Below are 19,816 nucleotides of genomic sequence, written 5' to 3'. Positions count from 1 at the left end.
CCGACGGTAGTGCCGCGACCACAACGGTTACAGAATCAGCCAAGCAAGGGTAACGCCCTAGCAACCCAGCCAAGCTAAAGTCACGCTTTAGCAATTTCTCCTCACTTCCCGGTGGTTCTCGCTCTGCTCGATCTACAACATCGAGTATCGATTGTGATTTTCAAGAAGCTCAGCAAAAGTCCTCGCCACGAGGCACAAAGAATCCCATGACGAGGTTGGTGCTCTCCTCGTCCACAATCGCTTGAAAGAAGTCAGGTCAAGGGACACCCCCGACGACCGCACCCGAACGGTGCTGGCACGCCCGCGCAGAAAAGAGACTGTTGACCAGCTGCAACAAAACTGGAGCCAAACACATACCTTAATTTTCTACATTAAAAAAGAAGAAAAATAACAAAAGAAAAGAAAAGAAACACACGAGAGACAGGTTTGCTAATCTTTTGTACTGGTACATCATCACCATTCAATAATGGTGATTCAGCAAAAACAAGAAAACACATGTGTGGAGTTTACGTACAGAGGTACAGAATAATGGAATTGTACTTCTCCTTCCTTTCGATTATTTCCTTGGATCATGAATTCATGATAGATATTTATCATGCAATAGCAAAAATACAACGAGGAGGTGATTATAGATATGCTTCCTAGGGGTTCGCATGGCCATATGTCCACTACTTGCCCTGCGCTGGTCTTCACTGCAAACACCAAATAATATTCCCCACCATTTTTGTCCGTACAATAATGCTCTGCCTCTGCTGCAAGTTTAATTAGGCTGTGAATGAGTTTTCTCTTTTCTTAAACGATTCTTATATCTGTGCCATGAAAGTGCGTGCTTCATGTTTGATTCTGCGAATGCATGCGTGTCAGAAAGTGCTTCGTATATATTCTCTGGAAATGGATGATAGCTGAGCTAGAAGCTATGTGCTTGAAGCTTCGTATATACAGAACAGTTGGGTCGATGAATAGAATAAATAAAAAGTCATACAGTACAGTAGACATCCTGAAACACATTTTAAGTTTAGCACACACATGAGGATGAGCTTCATAATTAAATTCTTTTTCCTTAATTCGTGCACAAAATAGGCAGTTTGTTTTTGTTCTGACTTAATAATATGTATGATGTACCGTTTGTTCTATTAAAGTTCCTTCAAGACATGCCAAGTTTGACATAAATTATATAAGATTCATACAAGACGCAATTAAGAGAGTGACTAGGTTAATCAACACCCATTTATTCCTCTTTCAAAATAATTAGTCTTGTCTAATATCAGTTTATTCTCAGGGTAAAATACAACAGTTTGCAAGCATTTTATTTTAGTTTTTGACTAAGTGAATGTCAGACACCTTATTTTCACACTTTCCGGAATAAAAAATTATATGAAATTAATTACTCAATGCATTCACTAGTCCTTTCGCAACGGTCTAACAGCTATAGATTCCACACACACCAATGGCTAGCGGCAATTGCCAAAAATCAAAACGATTATAGGAAAAAGATTTGGGTCCTTCACCCAAAGCATTAAAATTGGCTAAAATTATCTCACTTACTCCAACAACTGATTTTTATTTCCCTTACCCAATTTAAACTAAATTAACATTTTTACCCTCAACCAAAGTTAAAAACTACAATAACTGCAACTCTCTCTCTCTCCAGCACGCTGAAGCTCTCTCTCTCTCTCTCTCTCTCTCTCTCTCTCTCTCTCTCTCTCTCTCTCTCTCTCTCTCTCTCTCTCTCTCTCTCTCTCTCTCTCTCTCCATCACGTTGGAACTCTCTCTCCTCTCTCTCACGCCAAAACTCTCTCTCCTCTCTTCAGTACGTCGGACCTTTCTCTCCTCCGTCGAGATCCGGACCTCGTCGGTCCGCGACGATTGGCATATGATCATCCCATTTGACGAATTCCGGTTCACACACAAAGGCCGCCTCGAGCTCAACGTCTCCAAGATCGCCCTGTCCCAGCAACCCTGCCCGGATCCGGATCTCTCTCGAGTCGGCTTCTTTCTCTGCACCCGGGACTCATGGATCCACGTCTTCCAGCAGCTCGAGGAGGACGAGATCGGCTACGCACTCCATCATGTTCTCCGAGACCGATGCCGATCAGTACACGCTTTTCTTCGCCAACTGTCTCCAGCCACTGTTTGCAACCGGAAAGAAGGGAAAGAGGACATGGGTGCCCAGATTTTTTTTTTTTTTTTTTAAGTAATGGGACAGAAGAAATGGAAAAAAAAAGTTTTGAATGTTGATTGGGAGGCAATAGACGTTTTTAAATTGAAATAATCTCTTCGTTTTTTTCTTCAATCAAAGTTTTATTTGTTTAATTTTAGGAAGATTAGTTCTCATTCCGGCTATCGAAAGTTCTATTGGGGGGCAATAGACGTCTATTGCCCCCAAATAGACATATGTTGGGGGGCAATAGATATCTATTGGGGCAATAAACCTTTCTGGCGACTTCTTTGGGGACCTCAGGCGAGGTTTTCAAAAAAGTCTTGTAGGCGGCGATCGGCGGCCAATGAAAGGATCCTGGCGGCCTGTGGCCTGAATCCGACGAAGTTGACTGGAATCCGGCAACCGGTGACCAGAATCCCGTGGCCAGTGACGGGGCTCTAGCAAAGTCTCCTATGGTTTCTCTCTCTTCCATTCTTTCTCTCTCTCTCTCTAAGTAACAAATGGGTAAGGGTAAAATAGTCTCAAAAATAAACAAAAAAAAAATTAATGGGGCATTAGGGAAAACGAACTTAGAGTGTTTTGGGTAAGGGGAAATTAAAAAAACTTAATAGGGTAAGTGAGAAAAAAAAATCCCTAGAAATTGGGTAAATGGACAAAAACCCAAAAGATTTCAAGGATTAATTTATAATTACTATGCAATTTTATTTTATTTTTTGAAGGGATTTGGAACCTAGCCAAGCTGGGAGGTTCATCCCCACGCCTGACTTATTTCATTAAAAGTAAAATCATACATAGAGGGGGACATAGGGGCTTGACCTCGAGTAGAGTTACAAGAGGTACTTCCTGAATAATAACTAGAGTCTTTTCTAACCATACATCATTAAGATAATTTAAACTAGCAAGGGGAGCTAATCTATCAGCTGCATCATTTACTTCACGGAAGACATGACAAATCTAAATTAAGTGAAAAGATGTCAAATATGACTCACAACTATGCAAATTTCGTTCCAATCCAAACTTGTAGACCTGCTCAAACTTCAATTTTGTGTTCAACTATTTCATCTTCCAAGTCTCTCCAAAACCAATAGTATATATCCACTAGAACTTCACATGGGAAAAAGAATGACCAAGAAAATCGAAACCCTAGAATACTGAACTCAGAACCAATAATAGAAACGTACAAATTAATCAAACTGAATGATTCTGATTCAGAAGGGAAGGCTCTAAGAAATGACTTAGAAAAAGGAAGAATACAAAGATGAATTAAAACACCAAGTGGTTTGTAATTGTATATAATGGGGAAGTAGTCAGTTGCATGATTTTGCCTCGCTTTGTCTCAAGAAGAAAACTAATTATTGCTTAGATGTCGGTTTTTTTCACATGGGATGTCTCTCTTCTCTGTTATTCTCATCGCTCTGATCGCATGTCTATAGGGGTTTGGTCAGAACTTGTTAGTATTTCCTCTTGTAGCTCATCAACTCAATCATGATCATCAAGCTACGTGGAAAATTCGTGTGGTGGGCGGTGAGTAAGAATCATCTATATACATACAATAGATGGAAACATTAGAGAATGGAATGGTCCACACCAACCCCAAACACAAATTAGAATGTAAATTGATAGGTTTGGAAAAGTTGAGTTGTTGCTAAGTTAAGGATAAGGAATAGGGGGTTGTATAGCATCCCATGTAGTTAGGTGTCATCTTTCTCCATGTGACATGCTTTTGTGTGCCCTAGACCACTGAATTGTTTAATATGATTTTGATGAATTAATGGTCTGTAGATAGTGAATTAGTCAATTAGACAATTTTTATGACTCAGAAACTTAAATTTCTAAGGAATTGGCCACTCTATTTATTGTGGAAATTACATAAATATTTTAAGATATAATTAATAGAGAGAGTTTAAACTTTAAATAATTTAAAAAAAAAAAAAAAAAAAAAAAAAAAAAAGCTTTGATGATTGATATCATATTAAACATATCGAATAGTATAGATTACATTTGACAATAGGTGTGGAACTCTCACACCTGGGTTCGAATCTCACCGACGCTGATTGGAGTTAAACCCCAATCTATTCTTGGTGGTCAGGGGAGAGGAAGCGCTTTAACATGATCACCCGACACAGATTAGTCTTTGGGGCTAGGAAGCCTTTGAGAAAATGTGTGATCTTGATTTCAAAAAAAAAAAAAACTGTACTAGGCCAATAACAAGTGCTTCTGCAGCAGTTCTAAGTTCAATTCATGAATCCCGACTTTTGGGATGACTAGCTACCATAAACACAGTTTTTTTTTTTTTTTTTCCTTTGGCCAATGACTAGCTACTGGAAGCAAGGTTTCTAATGCTCTGAGGCCCTATGTGACTTTCTGAATGTCTGAGAAGCTAGCTAGCTAGCAGAGTTTTGTAAAGGGTCCACTTACAATGCATGAATCTCCAAGTCTTTGAGTAGATGAGCATGACTCTCATTTTCTGATGACTTCATGCAACACTATATTACTAGATGGCACAAAATTAAAGCCATCCTCTTAAGTCTCAAATATAAGGTACCAAATTTAAAGAGGCCAAGGTAGGGGACTGGGGACAGTTTAATTATCTGCACCTTTGAACGTGCATTTGATAACAACGTACGCCTACCAATGACAACATCATATCTTAAACACTACCATGATGTATATGGTTCAATAACTGTTTGAACTGGCATCACATTCAGGAAATAAATAGTATACCTAAAATGGTTGAACGATTTCATGGATGAGTTGCAAAATTGATTTTCAAGTTAATTGGGTACAGTTGGTATAACTATAAGCTATGCATTTCATCAAGTACTCTTTGATGTTTACTTTGCACTTGCCTGTAAGAACCTGTTTCAATAATAATTCCTTTCTTCCACCCCACTCTTCTGTATGGATAAAATTCCCCAATGACTAATGAGGGTTATATCTGATGTAAATTTTTTTTATATTTTTTTTAACATGCCATGATGTTCAAAAGCCCATATTCCAGGTTGTAAGATGTAACTCTCCGTAAAGCACTTCCTGCATAGAAAATATAATTACAGATAGGAGGAAAAGAAAAAGGTAAAAGAAACAAAACCGGAAGCTGTAACCCATCTTGTGGAGAACAAATACAGCCCCAGTTTATCTGGAAAGTCAGTGTGATCAGAAGCTTCGTGACATAAAGATATCAATTAATTAAGGAGTAATAAGTATTAATTAATTTCAGAAAGGTCTTGTATGGCCTTCTAATATCTTTTTATTGATCAGTTCAACAACTGAATCCTAACCAAAGTTCAACCTCAAAAGCCCCATTGTTTGTGCTTAACCTCAAAAGGGGCCATTAGGTATTTGACTATAAAACATGCAATCCATAGCTCCTGCATTACCCAAAGAAATTGAGTGTATGAGAGATTCCCTCCAGCTAAAAAGAGGGTATCAATAATTGGTCTTTTACTTGCCTTGTAACCTTCCTTATCCACCACTCTAGCTTTAAGTGTGGAATATCAGAACTTCAGAAGCATATATCCAAATATCGTCTGTAAAGTGTGAAGAGGGGGAAGTCCCGAGTGAAAAACATGGTGGCTTTCAACACAATATCCCATATAATCCCACCCAACAAATCACCATTTTAATCTCCCATTGATTCTCTCTCTCTCTCTCCCTCCATTCAATAAGAACACTAATTAACAATTATAATACTAACAATAATTAATAGCAAACAATCCCAAATGGCCAAGTAAGTGAGGCAGGCCCCAACCTCCCCATGTTCCACAACTTCCCCTTTACCTGTCCTCACTTTCCCTCCTTTTATAAAAACCCCATTCCCTCTCTTTCCCTCTCCTTCACTCCCACATCATCTCCTTCATTCTCTCTTTGAGGCATTGCTTCCTTTTACCAAGTCTTCTTCCTTTGATACATTAACTCGACAGAAAACACATACATCCGACATTATGTGCAGCTCTAAGGCCAAGGTGACCATGGGGATTGAAATCACACCCCTTGTTTCTAGAATCAACGGCAGACCAGTGCTTCAGCCTACCTGCAATCGAGTTCCTAGCCTAGACCGGCGCAATTCCCTTAAGAAACTGTCAACAGCACCACCACCTCTACCATTATCAACTTCTTCTTCTACCAGCACTAGTCCTAGAATTAGTACCAAGGCTTCATTGACAACACCACCAATTTCTCCAAAGTCAAAATCTCCGAGGCCACCTGCGATAAAGAGATCAGGCAATGACCCTAATGGCTTGAACTCCAGTTCTGAGAAAGTTGTGACACCAGGAGGTACCACAAGAGCTAAGGTTTTGGAGAGGAAGAAGTCAAAGAGTTTTAAGCTTGGTGTTGGTGCTGATAATGCTCATGATCATGGTAGACTCTCTTCTGCTTCGATTGAGGCTTCGTTGAGCTACTCCTCTTCTCTGATCACCGAGGCACCAGGAACCATTGCAGCTGGGAGGAGGGAGCAGATGGCTCTTCAACATGCACAGAGAAAGATGAGGATTGCTCATTATGGAAGATCAAAGTCTGCAAATTTTGAAAGGGTTGCTCCAGTTGATACTATGGAAGCCAAAGCTGGTGAAGAAGATCACAAAAGATGCAGCTTCATCACGGCTAATTCAGGTATGGAAATATATCCAACATATATGCTCCTTTTAATATTGAGATTTGTTGTGTAATTTTGCCTTTTGGATGTGAAATGAGAAATGGTCACTAATTGCTTCATTCTTTTTTTATGATCAGATCCCATATATGTTGCTTACCATGATCAAGAATGGGGAGTTCCTGTTCATGATGACAAGTAAGTCCAATTAGCCTCTCCATGATATTGAGAAAATTCTTACATACAACCGCTGTATACAATATAAAACTGAATAACATCTTATTCATAAGTTTTACTAATTTTGTTAAAAAAAATTTAAACTGCAGGATGTTATTTGAACTGCTTGTTCTAAGTGGAGCTCAAGTTGGATCAGATTGGACTTCCATTTTAAAGAAACGCCAAGATTTCAGGGATGCATTTTCTGGGTTTGATGCTGAAGCTGTGGCCAGTCTCACTGACAAGCAAATGATTTCGATTTGTTCAGAATATGGCATTGATATAAGCAGAGTTAGAGGAGTAGTAGACAACTCTAACAGAATTCTTGAGGTAATACCAAGCATCAAATTCTGCAATTTTTTGTTTGTCTTCTAACTCAATCAGTCTTTTCCATCTATTTTGTCCCCTTTTTTTAAGGAACCATCTTTTTTCTGATCATGGCTTCTTTCTATTGGACTTGCTACTCAAAAGAACCACTTTAGTTTAAGAAAACCCTTTAAAGTAATGCAAGATTAAGCCAGACTAGACTGTATTGACTTGACCATCATTAAAAGCTTAATCTATTATTAATCTATTATGATTCCTTCCTTGTTATTTAGTGAAAAGCTTTTCCACATGATGAACTCCACCTGTTCTGCATAATGTCTACAATATATATAGTAGCATTTTAGATTATACTAATGCCTGCCTTTTTCTACTAATTAAATTGCAGGTAAAGAAGGAATTTGGGTCATTTCACAAATACATATGGGGGTTTGTGAATCACAAGCCAATTTCCCCTCAATACAAGCAAGGCTACAAAATCCCAGTGAAGACATCAAAATCAGAGAGCATAAGCAAAGACATGGTTAGGAGGGGGTTTAGGTTTGTTGGTCCAACAGTTGTTCATTCCTTCATGCAAGCCTCAGGCCTCACAAATGACCATTTGACCACCTGCCACAGGCACCTTCAGTGCACCTTACTAGCAGCCCATCCTACCACATTGGAACAAGCTCTATAGGATTATTGACCCCAGAAGAGAAAAAATTCATGGACAAGTTAATCGTCCAAAAAAAAAAAAAAATCTGTTCAAAGCATGATTTTAATATGGTAGAGAGTGCATAGTTTGCTAACTAGTTTTGCTGTTTGTGTGTATAATATTAGATTAGAGGACAGGGTTGTGACTAAGTTAGTGATGTGCTGTGAGATTTTTAATTGGTTTGAAATAGATAGTTGGGATTGATAATTGGAAAGCAAGAAATCAAAAGGTTTGGGGTGGAGTGGAGCTCAAAGGAGACAGACATCATGTGCAAATGAATTGAATTTGGGAGGCAGGGCATGTGTGGATGTGTCAGTTTGCTTTGTATTCCATGTGACCCATCATCAAGCTTTGCATTATATGAAGACCCTTTAACAGGCTGTGTAGGATTGTGGAAGAGGTATTGTAGGACCAAAACCATCATCATTCTTCTTCCCTTGGCCACCCTTAGTTTCTTCTTTAATTGTTTTTTGTTAGTTTGCTTTGGGGGAATATTTATACCCCATTGTACCTTGGATTTGGATGTGGGATTAATTGAGTGCTGTTTGGTTCACTTGGCATGTGCTTCCCTGCTGTTTGGCTAACCAATACATACCTAATTGACCAAAAAAACCAATACATACCGACCTTTTGTAATGCTTAACCAACTAAGATGGGCATCTTCTCCATGTGACTACTTTCTTTCTCTCCCATCTCACACATGTCAACTCCATAAATAAATGCTTCAAGTGATTTAATTTGATGTACAAAGGGTTTTAAAGGGCAATAATTGAGAGGAGGATAGAACTTGTACAGGGCCTCCGGCCTCACATGAGATTGTTGTTACAAAAGACTAATGGGATGGGGATTAGTTATGTCCCACAATTCTCTCCATAAGGAGTTGTTTAGAATGTGCTTAATGTTCATTACTTTACCAAAGTCCCTCTACAATGAAACTTCATTATGAAATATGGATGGGAAGTCTGGAAGTCGATGAGAGGTAAATGGAAGCAATAAATTGAGGAGAAGGATGGTAATTGCAAGCAGCTTAGGCTTCTGGTGTGTGGTGGAGTTCGGCAATCTTTTGTATAGTACTATTGTGTTGGTCATTCAATATCAGTGCACAATTAGCAGAATTGAGGAATTTTGAACATTGTTCATTGCTGTTTGATACTTTGATTCATGAGCTTGTTTAACTGGTATATATTAGTATGGTGTTTGATCCGACTACAAAAACCTCGGGCCCTAATTTCTTAGGGTTGTTTGGTGGGCTTGCAGTTTGGGCCCTCATGTTGGGCTTAATTTGGTATATTACTTTTAGGACTAAATATTAGTTATTCCAAGGATTAAAATATGTATATCTACATATCTATCGAAATTTTAGGAAATGAAGATATCGGAAATATCGGAGATATCCGGAAAAATATATCTTTTTTAAAGAGTCAATTTATTTGAATTACATATAAATACATATGAATGTCAAATTTATCTACATCTAAAAAGAGACTCTAGATTGTTGAAAAGTCGCTTGCTGGTCTACTAAAGTACAATAATTAGACTAAGACATATAACCCATATAATACGAATTGCTCCATCATGAATTTCTCTTTGCTCAAATTAGTCTTCAAGTAATTTCTCATCACAAAAGGTTTCCACTCCTCACTCGGATTTCCCTTAAAGGAATACTCCTCACCCAGATTCACTTTGAGGAGATTTCCCCTCACACATATTCGTCTTGAGAATATTTCTCCTCACACAGATTTGCATTTAGAGAACTACTTCTCACCTAGAATCGCCTTAAGGGTATTTCTCCTCACCCAGATTTGCCTTAAAGAGATCTCTCTTCACACAATTTGCATTTAGAGAATTACTTTTCACCCATAATCGCCTCACCTTGAGGTGATTTCTCCTCACCCAGATTCGCCCTGAGAGGATTTTGCTTCACCCAAAACTGCCTTCATAGATTTCATTTCTAGGTATTTTTCCCAAACAGGTTAATTTGCCTCTTTATTAGGCCATATCCTGACTAGAAACCGTTGTTAAAATTTTACACCATGATATTACCTCCATATTCCATAATGTATGTTTCTCTGTGAATAACTGAGTTTTTTTTTCTATTTTTTGTTTTTTTCTATATCATATTTTATAGATATTTCTTCATTTGATCGGGGATATATCTCATATATCTAATATATCGAGAATACTTGACAATGTCGGAGAAATTTGGCAAAAACAATAAAAGATAAGATATTTTTCCTCTATGATATATCGGTCCTTCCAAAAAAGGAGATACCGAGGGATATATCGAAAATATCGCAGATATTTCAATCCTTGACTCCTTGTATTTTGATCCCGAAAATTTTTCAGTCCCTCATTTTCTAAATTCAACACATTACTAATTATTCTCCTAATTTATCATCTAATAGGTCCACAAAATCTATTATACCCCTGATTTCCTTTTTTTTTTCTCTTTTTTGTTTTGTTTTTCTTCCTTACCCCTCTCTCTCTCTCTCTCTCTCTCTCTCTCTCCCCTCCTCCTCCTCCTCCTTCCATGGCAGCATTCATCAGCCCTAACAGTGATGGTATCTCCAACAGTGTACTTATTTCAAAATAAAATTAAAATTTAACTAATTTTAGGCTAAGTTTAATCTCCAACAGACTAGCTAAATTTAACTTTAGCTAAAAAATCTAGCTATATTTAGCTAAGCATGAGAGAGAATTTAACTAAAAGTTAAATTTAACTTGAGATTTAGGTATTATGCTAAGCATAACTAAAAAAGTAACTACTTAGAGCATCTTTAGTAATGCTAGTCATTTTTGAGTCAAATTTTAGCTAAAATAACTAAAAAGTCATTTTGGCTAGCCATTTTAGAAATACACCTGCATCAGTGCTCTCTATTATAGCTAGTTTTGAATTTATATTATTTTTTAAATGAATGTTAGATAATTTAAATGTATTTAAAAATTATATAAAATAACTTAAAAGGAATGTTATAAATTATAGAGAGCCTCATCTTGCTCTCTATATTTAGGAGCGAGATAGCTAAAAGTTATAATGGAGAGCCACTTAGGAGTCTGGTGCAGTTGTTAAAATATATAAAAAGCTAAACATGCTCTCCAAAATAGCTAAAGAGCCAAAATAGAGAGTCTGCTAAACGTGCTCTTATATTTCAATTTTAGCTATGAAGATAACTATCACTATTGGAGATGACCCCACTTATACTTCAAATTAAACCCATCTCTTAACACAGTCTCACCCGAAACTAGGTAGCGAGAGTTGAACGGATCAAGGGTTGCCTCGACTTCTAGGTCAGGTAGCACTGCAACTCTCACAATGCCAGAAAACCTAGAAGAAGTAACCAAAGATAAGTTGTAGTTAGTCAAATCAATCGACAAAGAGGTGCTAACCAATCATTTTGATCATTATTGAGCTTGATCTTGTGCTTGGTTTGATCTTGATCTTGTGCTTGTGCTTGTGCTTGTGCTTGTGCTTGGTTTGATCTTGATTCGAAGAGAATGACGTGAATTGTTGAGAATGATATATTGACGTCTGGTTCAAAACAGAGCAAGTGAGATATGGACTTCCAACGGCGGAACTATTTGGGGTCGGAGTGGGTCTGACCTCCCCATTCCCCAATGATTTTGAAAAATGCTATTATCTTATTGGTTGGCTTGTATTTTTATTAGAATTAAAATTTAGACTTAAATTTACAATTATAACCCCCTCAAATTGAATTTTTAACACTAATTATTCCTTGTAATAATAATTACCTTAATTAATAGCCTTATGCATCTTATAGAATATATATATATATATATATATATATATAAATTGAAATTTACTATAAAATTCAAATACAAACAAATATTGAATAAAAAAAAGAAAACTATTTTTTCTTCATTTTTGAAGCCATATATCAAGCATGCATTAATATACACACACACACACACATATATATATATATATATATATTAATGCATGCTAAAGAGAAGTTTTAGGTTCTGCCACTGTGGGCTTCCCTGGACAAGATGAAATCTGAGATTTGAATAAGGGAAGTTGAGGATGAGGTTGAGGTCATCGAAGGCGGAGATGATGTGGGGTTTGGGGCGGCGGAGGCAGAGCCGGATTTAAGGAGGTATGGGTGGAGGTATTCTGGCTAGTCGCCGTTTTTGAAAGCTAGGTTTTGGAAGGAGTTTGTGGGGGGTGGGGTTTTGGGAGAAAAAGAGTGAAGACTTTGGGAGGACTGGTGATTGATTACGAAGGAGGCAATATTGGGGGGAAATATCCGAAAACTTCAACTAGAGCTTGGTGGAGAGTGATTCACTAATTCTTGAGGTAGGGGCCGATGAATGTCGCTATGGAAGGGGGGAGAGAGGGGACGGGTATAATAGACATTTTGGATATATTGGATGAGAAATTAAGAGAACAATAATCTGTTGAATTTAAAAAGTGATGGACATAACTGTTCGGTCTGTTTGAAGGAGTAAACTACAAGGAGTATATATGGCTGTCAATTCTGACACGACTCGAAACCCGCACGCAATAAAGCGGGTTGAACCCACACGATTAAATAGCGGGTCGGCCGTGGGTCAACCCACCATGACCCATTTAATAAATGGGTCGACCACGGGTCAACCCGCCAACACGAAGTGAACCCAATTATGTTATAATTCTTTTTGAAATTTTGGACGTTAGGAGTATTTGATCATAAGATTAAACAATTTGAAATATTTTGCTTCATAATTATTGGATTTAATTATTTATGAATTATATATAATTATTTATGTTCTTCATCTTGTAGAGTTTTTAGTGAATTTAATCAATTTATACATTTTTTTATAGTTAAATAGGCCGCATTGTCAACCCTTAAATGAGTCATTTTGTCCAACACGACATGACCTATTTATTAAATGGATTAAGCGGGTTGGAAACGGGTAACCTATTTAATAAATAAGTTGGGTTTAGATTTAAATTTTTGACACGATTATTAAATGAGTTGGGTTTGGGTTTGTATCTTGTGACACGACAAATATCTTGACCCGACACGAAACTAACCCGACTCGACCCATTGACAGCCCTAACAAGGAGCAAGTAGTCCTTAGTTTTTAAAGTGTAGAGAGTGGCGTTGCAAGTGAATAAGTTGGTTTTTGAGTTTGAGGTTTTGATATTTTAGTTGGAAACTCAGAATCTAGCAGTTACATGTTCAGAGTTTATTGCATAGAAAATGTGTGATTATTTGGGCGGTATTTTTTTTTCTTTTCTTTTTTCTGCCGAGCCCTTGAGGGGTGGGTGATTATGTGTATCCAACACTAAATTTCTTAATTGAGTGATGCTATTCTTTTAAAATTGATAAAATTGGGACTACCACCATCCAAGTGCTCCTTCACTTAAAATACAATTCCATAACTATGAAATTCCTCGACGACTGAATATCAAATGACAAATGCTAGTAAATATTGACCTTTAATTTATCTTAGACTTTGACTAAATACATCGTAGAAAATTACTTTCAGTGTTTTCGGGAATACATTGTCCTCATTCAACTGGTAATAAGAGTATATGACACTCCTTTGTAATAGAAAATAATTCAACTTTTTGAAGATCAAAGTATGTGAGAGTACCTTGAACATATTGTAGTCTGAAAGAAGATGACTCTCAAGACTTTCAGATAAGTTCTAGAAAGGGAAGGCTTCTCCGGTTCTCCCTCTCTCTAGAATTTTCTCCCCCTCTGAGCGCCACCGTTGAGAGTCAGTGGCACCGACCGTCCTCCTATCGGCTATGCTTGCCTCTTCGGCGGTGGTGTCCGTGTTTCCCTTTCCTTCTTTTTTCTTTGCTCGAATCTGATTATGATCTGCAACCTTGAAGCTTTGGAGCCAAAAATCACAGTTCTCATCGGCTTGTCTCTCCTCTGCTATCAAATTAGCGATCTCGGGAGGCTTTCCAAGATGGATTGCTCCTGCTGCATCTCTATGCATTCTGATGCTTTTGTTAGAATAGGGGTGTACCGTGTACAGAGTTTGCCTTGATTAAAACAAAAGGTGTACAGAATAAAGTCTTCGGTGCATGCACTGACACACCCGTCATGGTGGATTTTGGCCATTGGAGTAGTCTATATTTACCTTAAGAAACTACTGACATGTCATAGAAAAGGTCTAAAAATAATGAAGGTAAATTCTTTCAATGTTCATTTGGTGTTAATATTGGGATGGATTGTGTTTTGACCCAAAATGAACATTTTGGCCTGACAAGGCACGTCTTGGAGAAATTGAGCCAATATCAGTGGCTCAAACTATATATTGTCGACAAGTTCGAAATATATTATTTAGAGGCTAAATAAAGCCTACTATGGAGAATTATGCGAGCTGTAAGTGTTTGGACCCAAAATGAACATTTTGGCCTGACAAGGCACGTCGTGGAGAAATTGAGCCAATATCAGTGGCTCAAGATATATATTGTCGACAAGCTCGAAATATATATTTAGAGGCTAAATAAAGCCTACTATGAAAGCATGGAAGCATGAAAAGTCAGCTTTAGCACATTTTCCTACTTCGGCTAGGAGAAACCGAGCTAAACAAGGAAGGAGGGGAGGCAGACTAACCAAATGAAATCGAAATGAGCTGAAACTTTCCAGATTAATACTAGACATCCCAAGGATCATTTCTTATGAAGAGTGCCAGAGTTAAATTTAAGTGGAAAGCCTTCAAACAATCAGCCCAATTTTCTACAGAAGCAAAACTGGAAAACTGGACCTGTAAGAGGTCCAGCAGCATTTTCGGCCCAACCGCATGGAATAAAAATCTGAAAATTTGTCAGGATGATCTACACTCATAGTGGAACATTTCATATGAAGAAGTCGAAGGCATATAATGAAGTCTTGTTGGAGAAATAATTGAAGGAATAAAGGGGAAGAAACTGACCTAAAAACAGCTCAATATTCACATGTTCATGTTTCCTACCCACATGAAGAAAGCTAGATGCTTTTCTCTTTTTCCTTGGATATATTTTTCTTCTACAATCTCTTTAATAGATCATCACCACTTCCATGTTGCTGCACCTTCATGCTTTGCTTTCATTTCATCTTTTCTCTATCTTTTCCATATTTTACAAGTGAACTTAGATCTACTTTCATTATTTTTCTTCCACTCATCATTTCACTCTTCTTTTTCTTCCCTATATAAACACCTTCTCCTCTCATTCTAAAACACACATTCACTCATCACAACATCTCTAAGATGATCTAAGTTCTCTCTAGAGCAAACCTCTCTAAGAGCAACTCCTCTCCTTTTCTTTCTCTTAGCGGTGATCACACTCCTAGTCCTAGTCTTCTCAGAAGCCGACTTTCAGTGCCACCAAACCCTCTGTCAAAGTGCTTCGATCCTAGTCTCCTTGGGAGCCGATTGTAGTACCACGACCAAACACCAACACACACACATACACATTCACATTCAACAACAACATCTCTAAGATGATCTAAGTTCTCTCTAGAGCAAACCTCTCTAAGAGCAACTCCTCTCCTTTTCTTTCTCTTAGCGGTGATCACACTCCTAGTCCTAGTCTTCTCAGAAGCCGACTTTCAGTGCCACCAAACCCTCTGTCAACGTACTTCGGTCCTAGTCTCCTCGGGAGCCGACGGTAGTGCCGCGACCACAACGGTTACAGAACCAGCTAAGCAAGGGTAACGCCCTAGCAACCCAGCCAAGCTAAAGTAACGCTTTAGCAAGTTCTCCTCATTTCCCGGTGGTTCTCGCTCTGCTCGATCTACAACATCGAGTATCGATTGTGATTTTCAAGAAGCTCAGCAAAAGTCCTCGCCACGAGGCACAAAGAATCCCATGACGAGGTTGGTGCTCTCCTCGTCCACAATCTCTTGAAAGAAGTCAGGTCAAGGGACACCCCCGACGACCGCACCCGAACGGTGCTGGCACGCCCGCGCAAGAAAAGAGACTGTTGACCAGCTGCAACAATTCTGGAGCCAAACAGATTGTTCACTTCCAATTTGTAGTACGGGGAAATGATACTCAATTTCCCTCTTGTTCTCCTTCACCGGTCACCACCCTCTCATATTCCTCCCAACTAATAAGCATCATGATCGTCCACAATACCTCACCAATATGAAATCTTCTCGAGGTTTTTCGGAATGTCGTGAGCATGGTCACAATGCACCAGAGGAGCGAGAGCTTAATATGTTATGAAAATCATATCATAGGTTGTCTAGAAAGACGAGGCAAAAATGTTAAGAATCAGTGTAATCATAGAAGTTCGACAGACAAGTTTAAGATCACGACAAAAAAAATCATTCTCTATGTAACTAACACTCGTTCCGTACGTTTAGGACCCTATCACTAATATTGTCTTTTCTTTGAGAGATTGAACATAGGTTGTTTGGCACACATGAATATATTACAACATATACTTGAAAGGTATACTGAACTTGATCGACGTTGTCATGCTTAAATATTCTAATTGGGCCATTTCAAAAAAAAAAAAAAAAATCTAATTGGGCAAGAACCCCAAAAATAAAAAATTAACGTTAAATTGCAAATTAAATAACCAAGATAACAATCAGCTACATTGAGCTGGTGTTATGTTCCGACGTCCCTATCCATGGTCTTGTGTTTGTTGCCATATATTATCGTCCTCGATAACCAAAGTCTCCTTGACTTTAAACGAACACACTTCCCTCGAAACTAGATCATATCACAGTTCAAAATCATTACAAACTTGAAATCTGGTACTCAATAACAACACATAACCAAATCGATATAAGTGTGATTTGGAAAAGTCTTTTGGATTAGCTCAAGTAATGAGAGAGGTAAGTTTGAGTTAAAATTAGACAAAGTTATGGTGCAATTCACTCCAATGTAACACTAAACCTATGGGAAAGGAAACAAATATATATAGTTGTAATTGAGGTAATTCAAAACAACACATGCACTAAGCATATCTGCAAAACATGAATTTATTAGATGGTTTGTTAATAACTTAATACAAAATAACCACGAATCAAGCAACACAAAAATGAGAAAAGGCACAGAGCAAGAAGAAGCAATATCTTTATTGGCTTTGATGGCGTTCTCCCTTCCTCCTCTCCAATTCCCCATTTCCTTTTGCTCTCTCTACTCTTTCTGGTTTTCCGAGGAGCAAAGACGCAACGCCATGCCAAAACTATCTGATGCAGAAGCCAAATCTTCGCCTCCTCTCTTTTTCTCTCCATGCATTCAGCATTTTATGTTCATATAGTGCTTCTATTCATACCTCCTTTATTGGTATGTATATCTCCTCTCATTTTTGAACATTTTAAAATCCAATACTGTCCTCTTTTAAACTGAAAAAATATATATAAAAAAATATATTCTTGTTGATGCTTTTATGTCGCTCTCATCGTCCTAATTCCTCTTTGTGGTTCCGTTTTACTGTCTCTCTCCTCTTCCTTTTCATCTCCATTTCTTATTCTCTTCCCTAATTCCTCTATAATCCTCTCTCCAACTCTTCTAATTTTCCATGTTTTCCAACTTTCAGTCCCCAATTTCTTAAACCTCTCCAATGGTCGTGTTGCATCAGTATTTGGTTGAACGAAAAAGTGCTTCAATTTGGTTGTATATATATGTAGACATGCATGTATGCCTGTATGGTATATGTTGCTATTTTATTCTTAATCAACCAAGTTTATACTAAATTCCTCCTATACAAGATAAGTGCGAGTTTTTACCGCTCCATCAATTTCTATCATTCCTCCATGACCAAATCTATAAATTAATTAAACTCAACCTCATTGTTTCCTCTATATTCTTCGTTCCATCAAGAAGCAACATCTAAATTGATCCAATTAAACGAACAGTTCGTCAAATGGATAATCAATAGAGAGGAAAATTAATGTTGCTAGAGAAAGGCACCGGAGTTACAGAGGTTTGAAGAATAGGAGGTTTAAATAGAAAAATAATGGACAAAATGGGAAGTTTGGTGTTAAAAATTATGGTTGGAGGTCTAAATATTATTATAGGAGGTTTGAATAGAACCACTCATGTTCATAACCCTTCTTGAAATCTTTCAGTTCAGTCAAACCATGGACAATTTCGAAAGTATAAAAAAGACACTAAAGATGAACTAAAAAACCAACCTCACTTTATTAATAGAGATTAATACTTCATATGAACAATCACACTAGTAATTGAAAATCGATTATAGAAAATTAGAAATTGAGATATTCCGGCTTTGGAATTGTCGAATGGAACTCCTAAAATTTGATTTCTTCTACTTTTTTACAGTAAAATGATTGGGAAAATGACCATTTACACAATTTTGTGGTTAATTAACCCCACTTACCCAAACACTCTAAGAGATTGCCCACTTACACAATATTTTATATATTTTTTGCCCTAATACCCAATTAAGTATTTTTTTTTATTACTTTTTATTTATTTTTAGGACAATTTTGCCCTTTCCTTCTTTGTCACTTAGAGAGAGAAGTCATCGGAGACCTTGCCGAACTCCGGTGACCAGCGCCGATCACAGACTACGGTGACGGGAATCCAGCAACTGGTGACTTAAATCCGGCCATCGGACCGGTAGCCGGAATCCCTCGTCCGATTTTATTGCCCTCTAGTAATACCCAATAATCATATTATTGCCCCTCAATAAACATATTATTGCCCCCCAATACTTTTTTTATGGCCTCCCAATAATCATATTATTGCCTCCTAATAATCATGTTATTGCCGCCAATAATCATATTATTACCCTCCAATAATCATATTATTGCCCTACCGTGAATTGCATAAACTCCCAAAACCAAAATGAATACACTACAGACACAATTAGTCAATTTCTATGTTCAATTCTACATGTTCATTTTTTTTTCCTTCCCCATTCTCGGAGCCCACAGTTTACCCAAAAAAAAAAATTGGGCACCCAGAAAATGCTCTGGACACCAGATTGGAGCAAACTTCAACCTTCCACAACCCCCCCCCCCTAGTCGAGACTTCTGCTCTACCAATCCTTCCAACTGCCACCTCCTCCTCGTCGCCGGTGACCTCTACCACAAGTCCCCATCCTCTGGTTCGATGTCGACAACACTAACAACTCCCGCCTCGCCGTCCAAGCCCGACCCGAATCCTACCTCCTCGCATATGATGACAAAGCCCGCAGACGGCAACGAAGTGGCATATGATGACGAAGCCAGCAGACATTGCCGGATTTGGTCTCCGATGAGAGAAGAAATCAGTGAGGGGGGAGGAGGGGGAGAGAGAGAGAGAGAGAGAGAGAGAGAGAGAGAGAGAGAGAGAGAGAGAGAGAGAGAGAGAGAGAGAGAGAGAGAGAGAGAGAGAGAGAGAGAGAGAGAGAGAGAGTTTGAGAGGAGTCAGAGGGTGACGGCGTTGCCGGATTCGGTCTCCGGTGAGAGAAGAAATCGGTGAGGGGGGAGGAGGGAGAGAGAATAGATCGAAGAGGGGAGGGGGAGAGAAACAGAGATGAGTGTAATTTATTAATTAAAATGAGGGCATTGCCCTCAATAGACGTTAGATTGGGTAAATGGGAGTAAAAAACTCTTAGTGGAGTAAGTGAGAAATTTTTAGGTCAAAATTGTGTAAATGGTCATTAATCCTAAATTCCTGATTAGTAGTTACCATTATTAATAAAATTTAGGGGTGGGCTCGGTGCAGATCGGGCCGGTTTGGGCCTGAAACAGCAACCACACCACTGTAAATAATGTTTGGGACGGATTTCTGGATTCACCATTTTTATCGGTGTGGTTTCGGGGTAGATTGATTGATGCGGTCTGGTAGATCGATCCGTTGAGAGAAGAGAGAAGCTCCAAACCAGCAAAACATACATGAGTGAGAACTGAGAAGA

At 38.2% G+C, this 19,816-nt stretch overlaps 1 protein-coding gene across 1 annotated transcript; it reads left to right on the top strand.

Annotated features, from left to right (window-relative positions):
• The first annotated feature begins 6,001 nt into the window (after positions 1-6,001).
• On the top strand, positions 6,002-8,542 carry LOC112167812. Its single transcript, XM_024304893.2, has 4 exons — positions 6,002-6,775; positions 6,896-6,953; positions 7,082-7,301; positions 7,684-8,542. The coding sequence occupies exons 1-4, from the start codon at positions 6,106-6,108 to the stop codon at positions 7,969-7,971; spliced, it is 1,236 nt and encodes a 411-aa protein (XP_024160661.1). The 5' UTR covers positions 6,002-6,105; the 3' UTR covers positions 7,972-8,542.
• Positions 8,543-19,816: the final 11,274 nt, after the last annotated feature.

Source organism: Rosa chinensis, chromosome 5 (assembly GCF_002994745.2).
Source record: "Rosa chinensis cultivar Old Blush chromosome 5, RchiOBHm-V2, whole genome shotgun sequence".
Classification (NCBI taxonomy): Eukaryota; Viridiplantae; Streptophyta; class Magnoliopsida; order Rosales; family Rosaceae; genus Rosa; species Rosa chinensis.
Note: the sequence above shows the minus strand (reverse complement) of the source record. Positions and strands in the feature narration are given on the sequence as shown.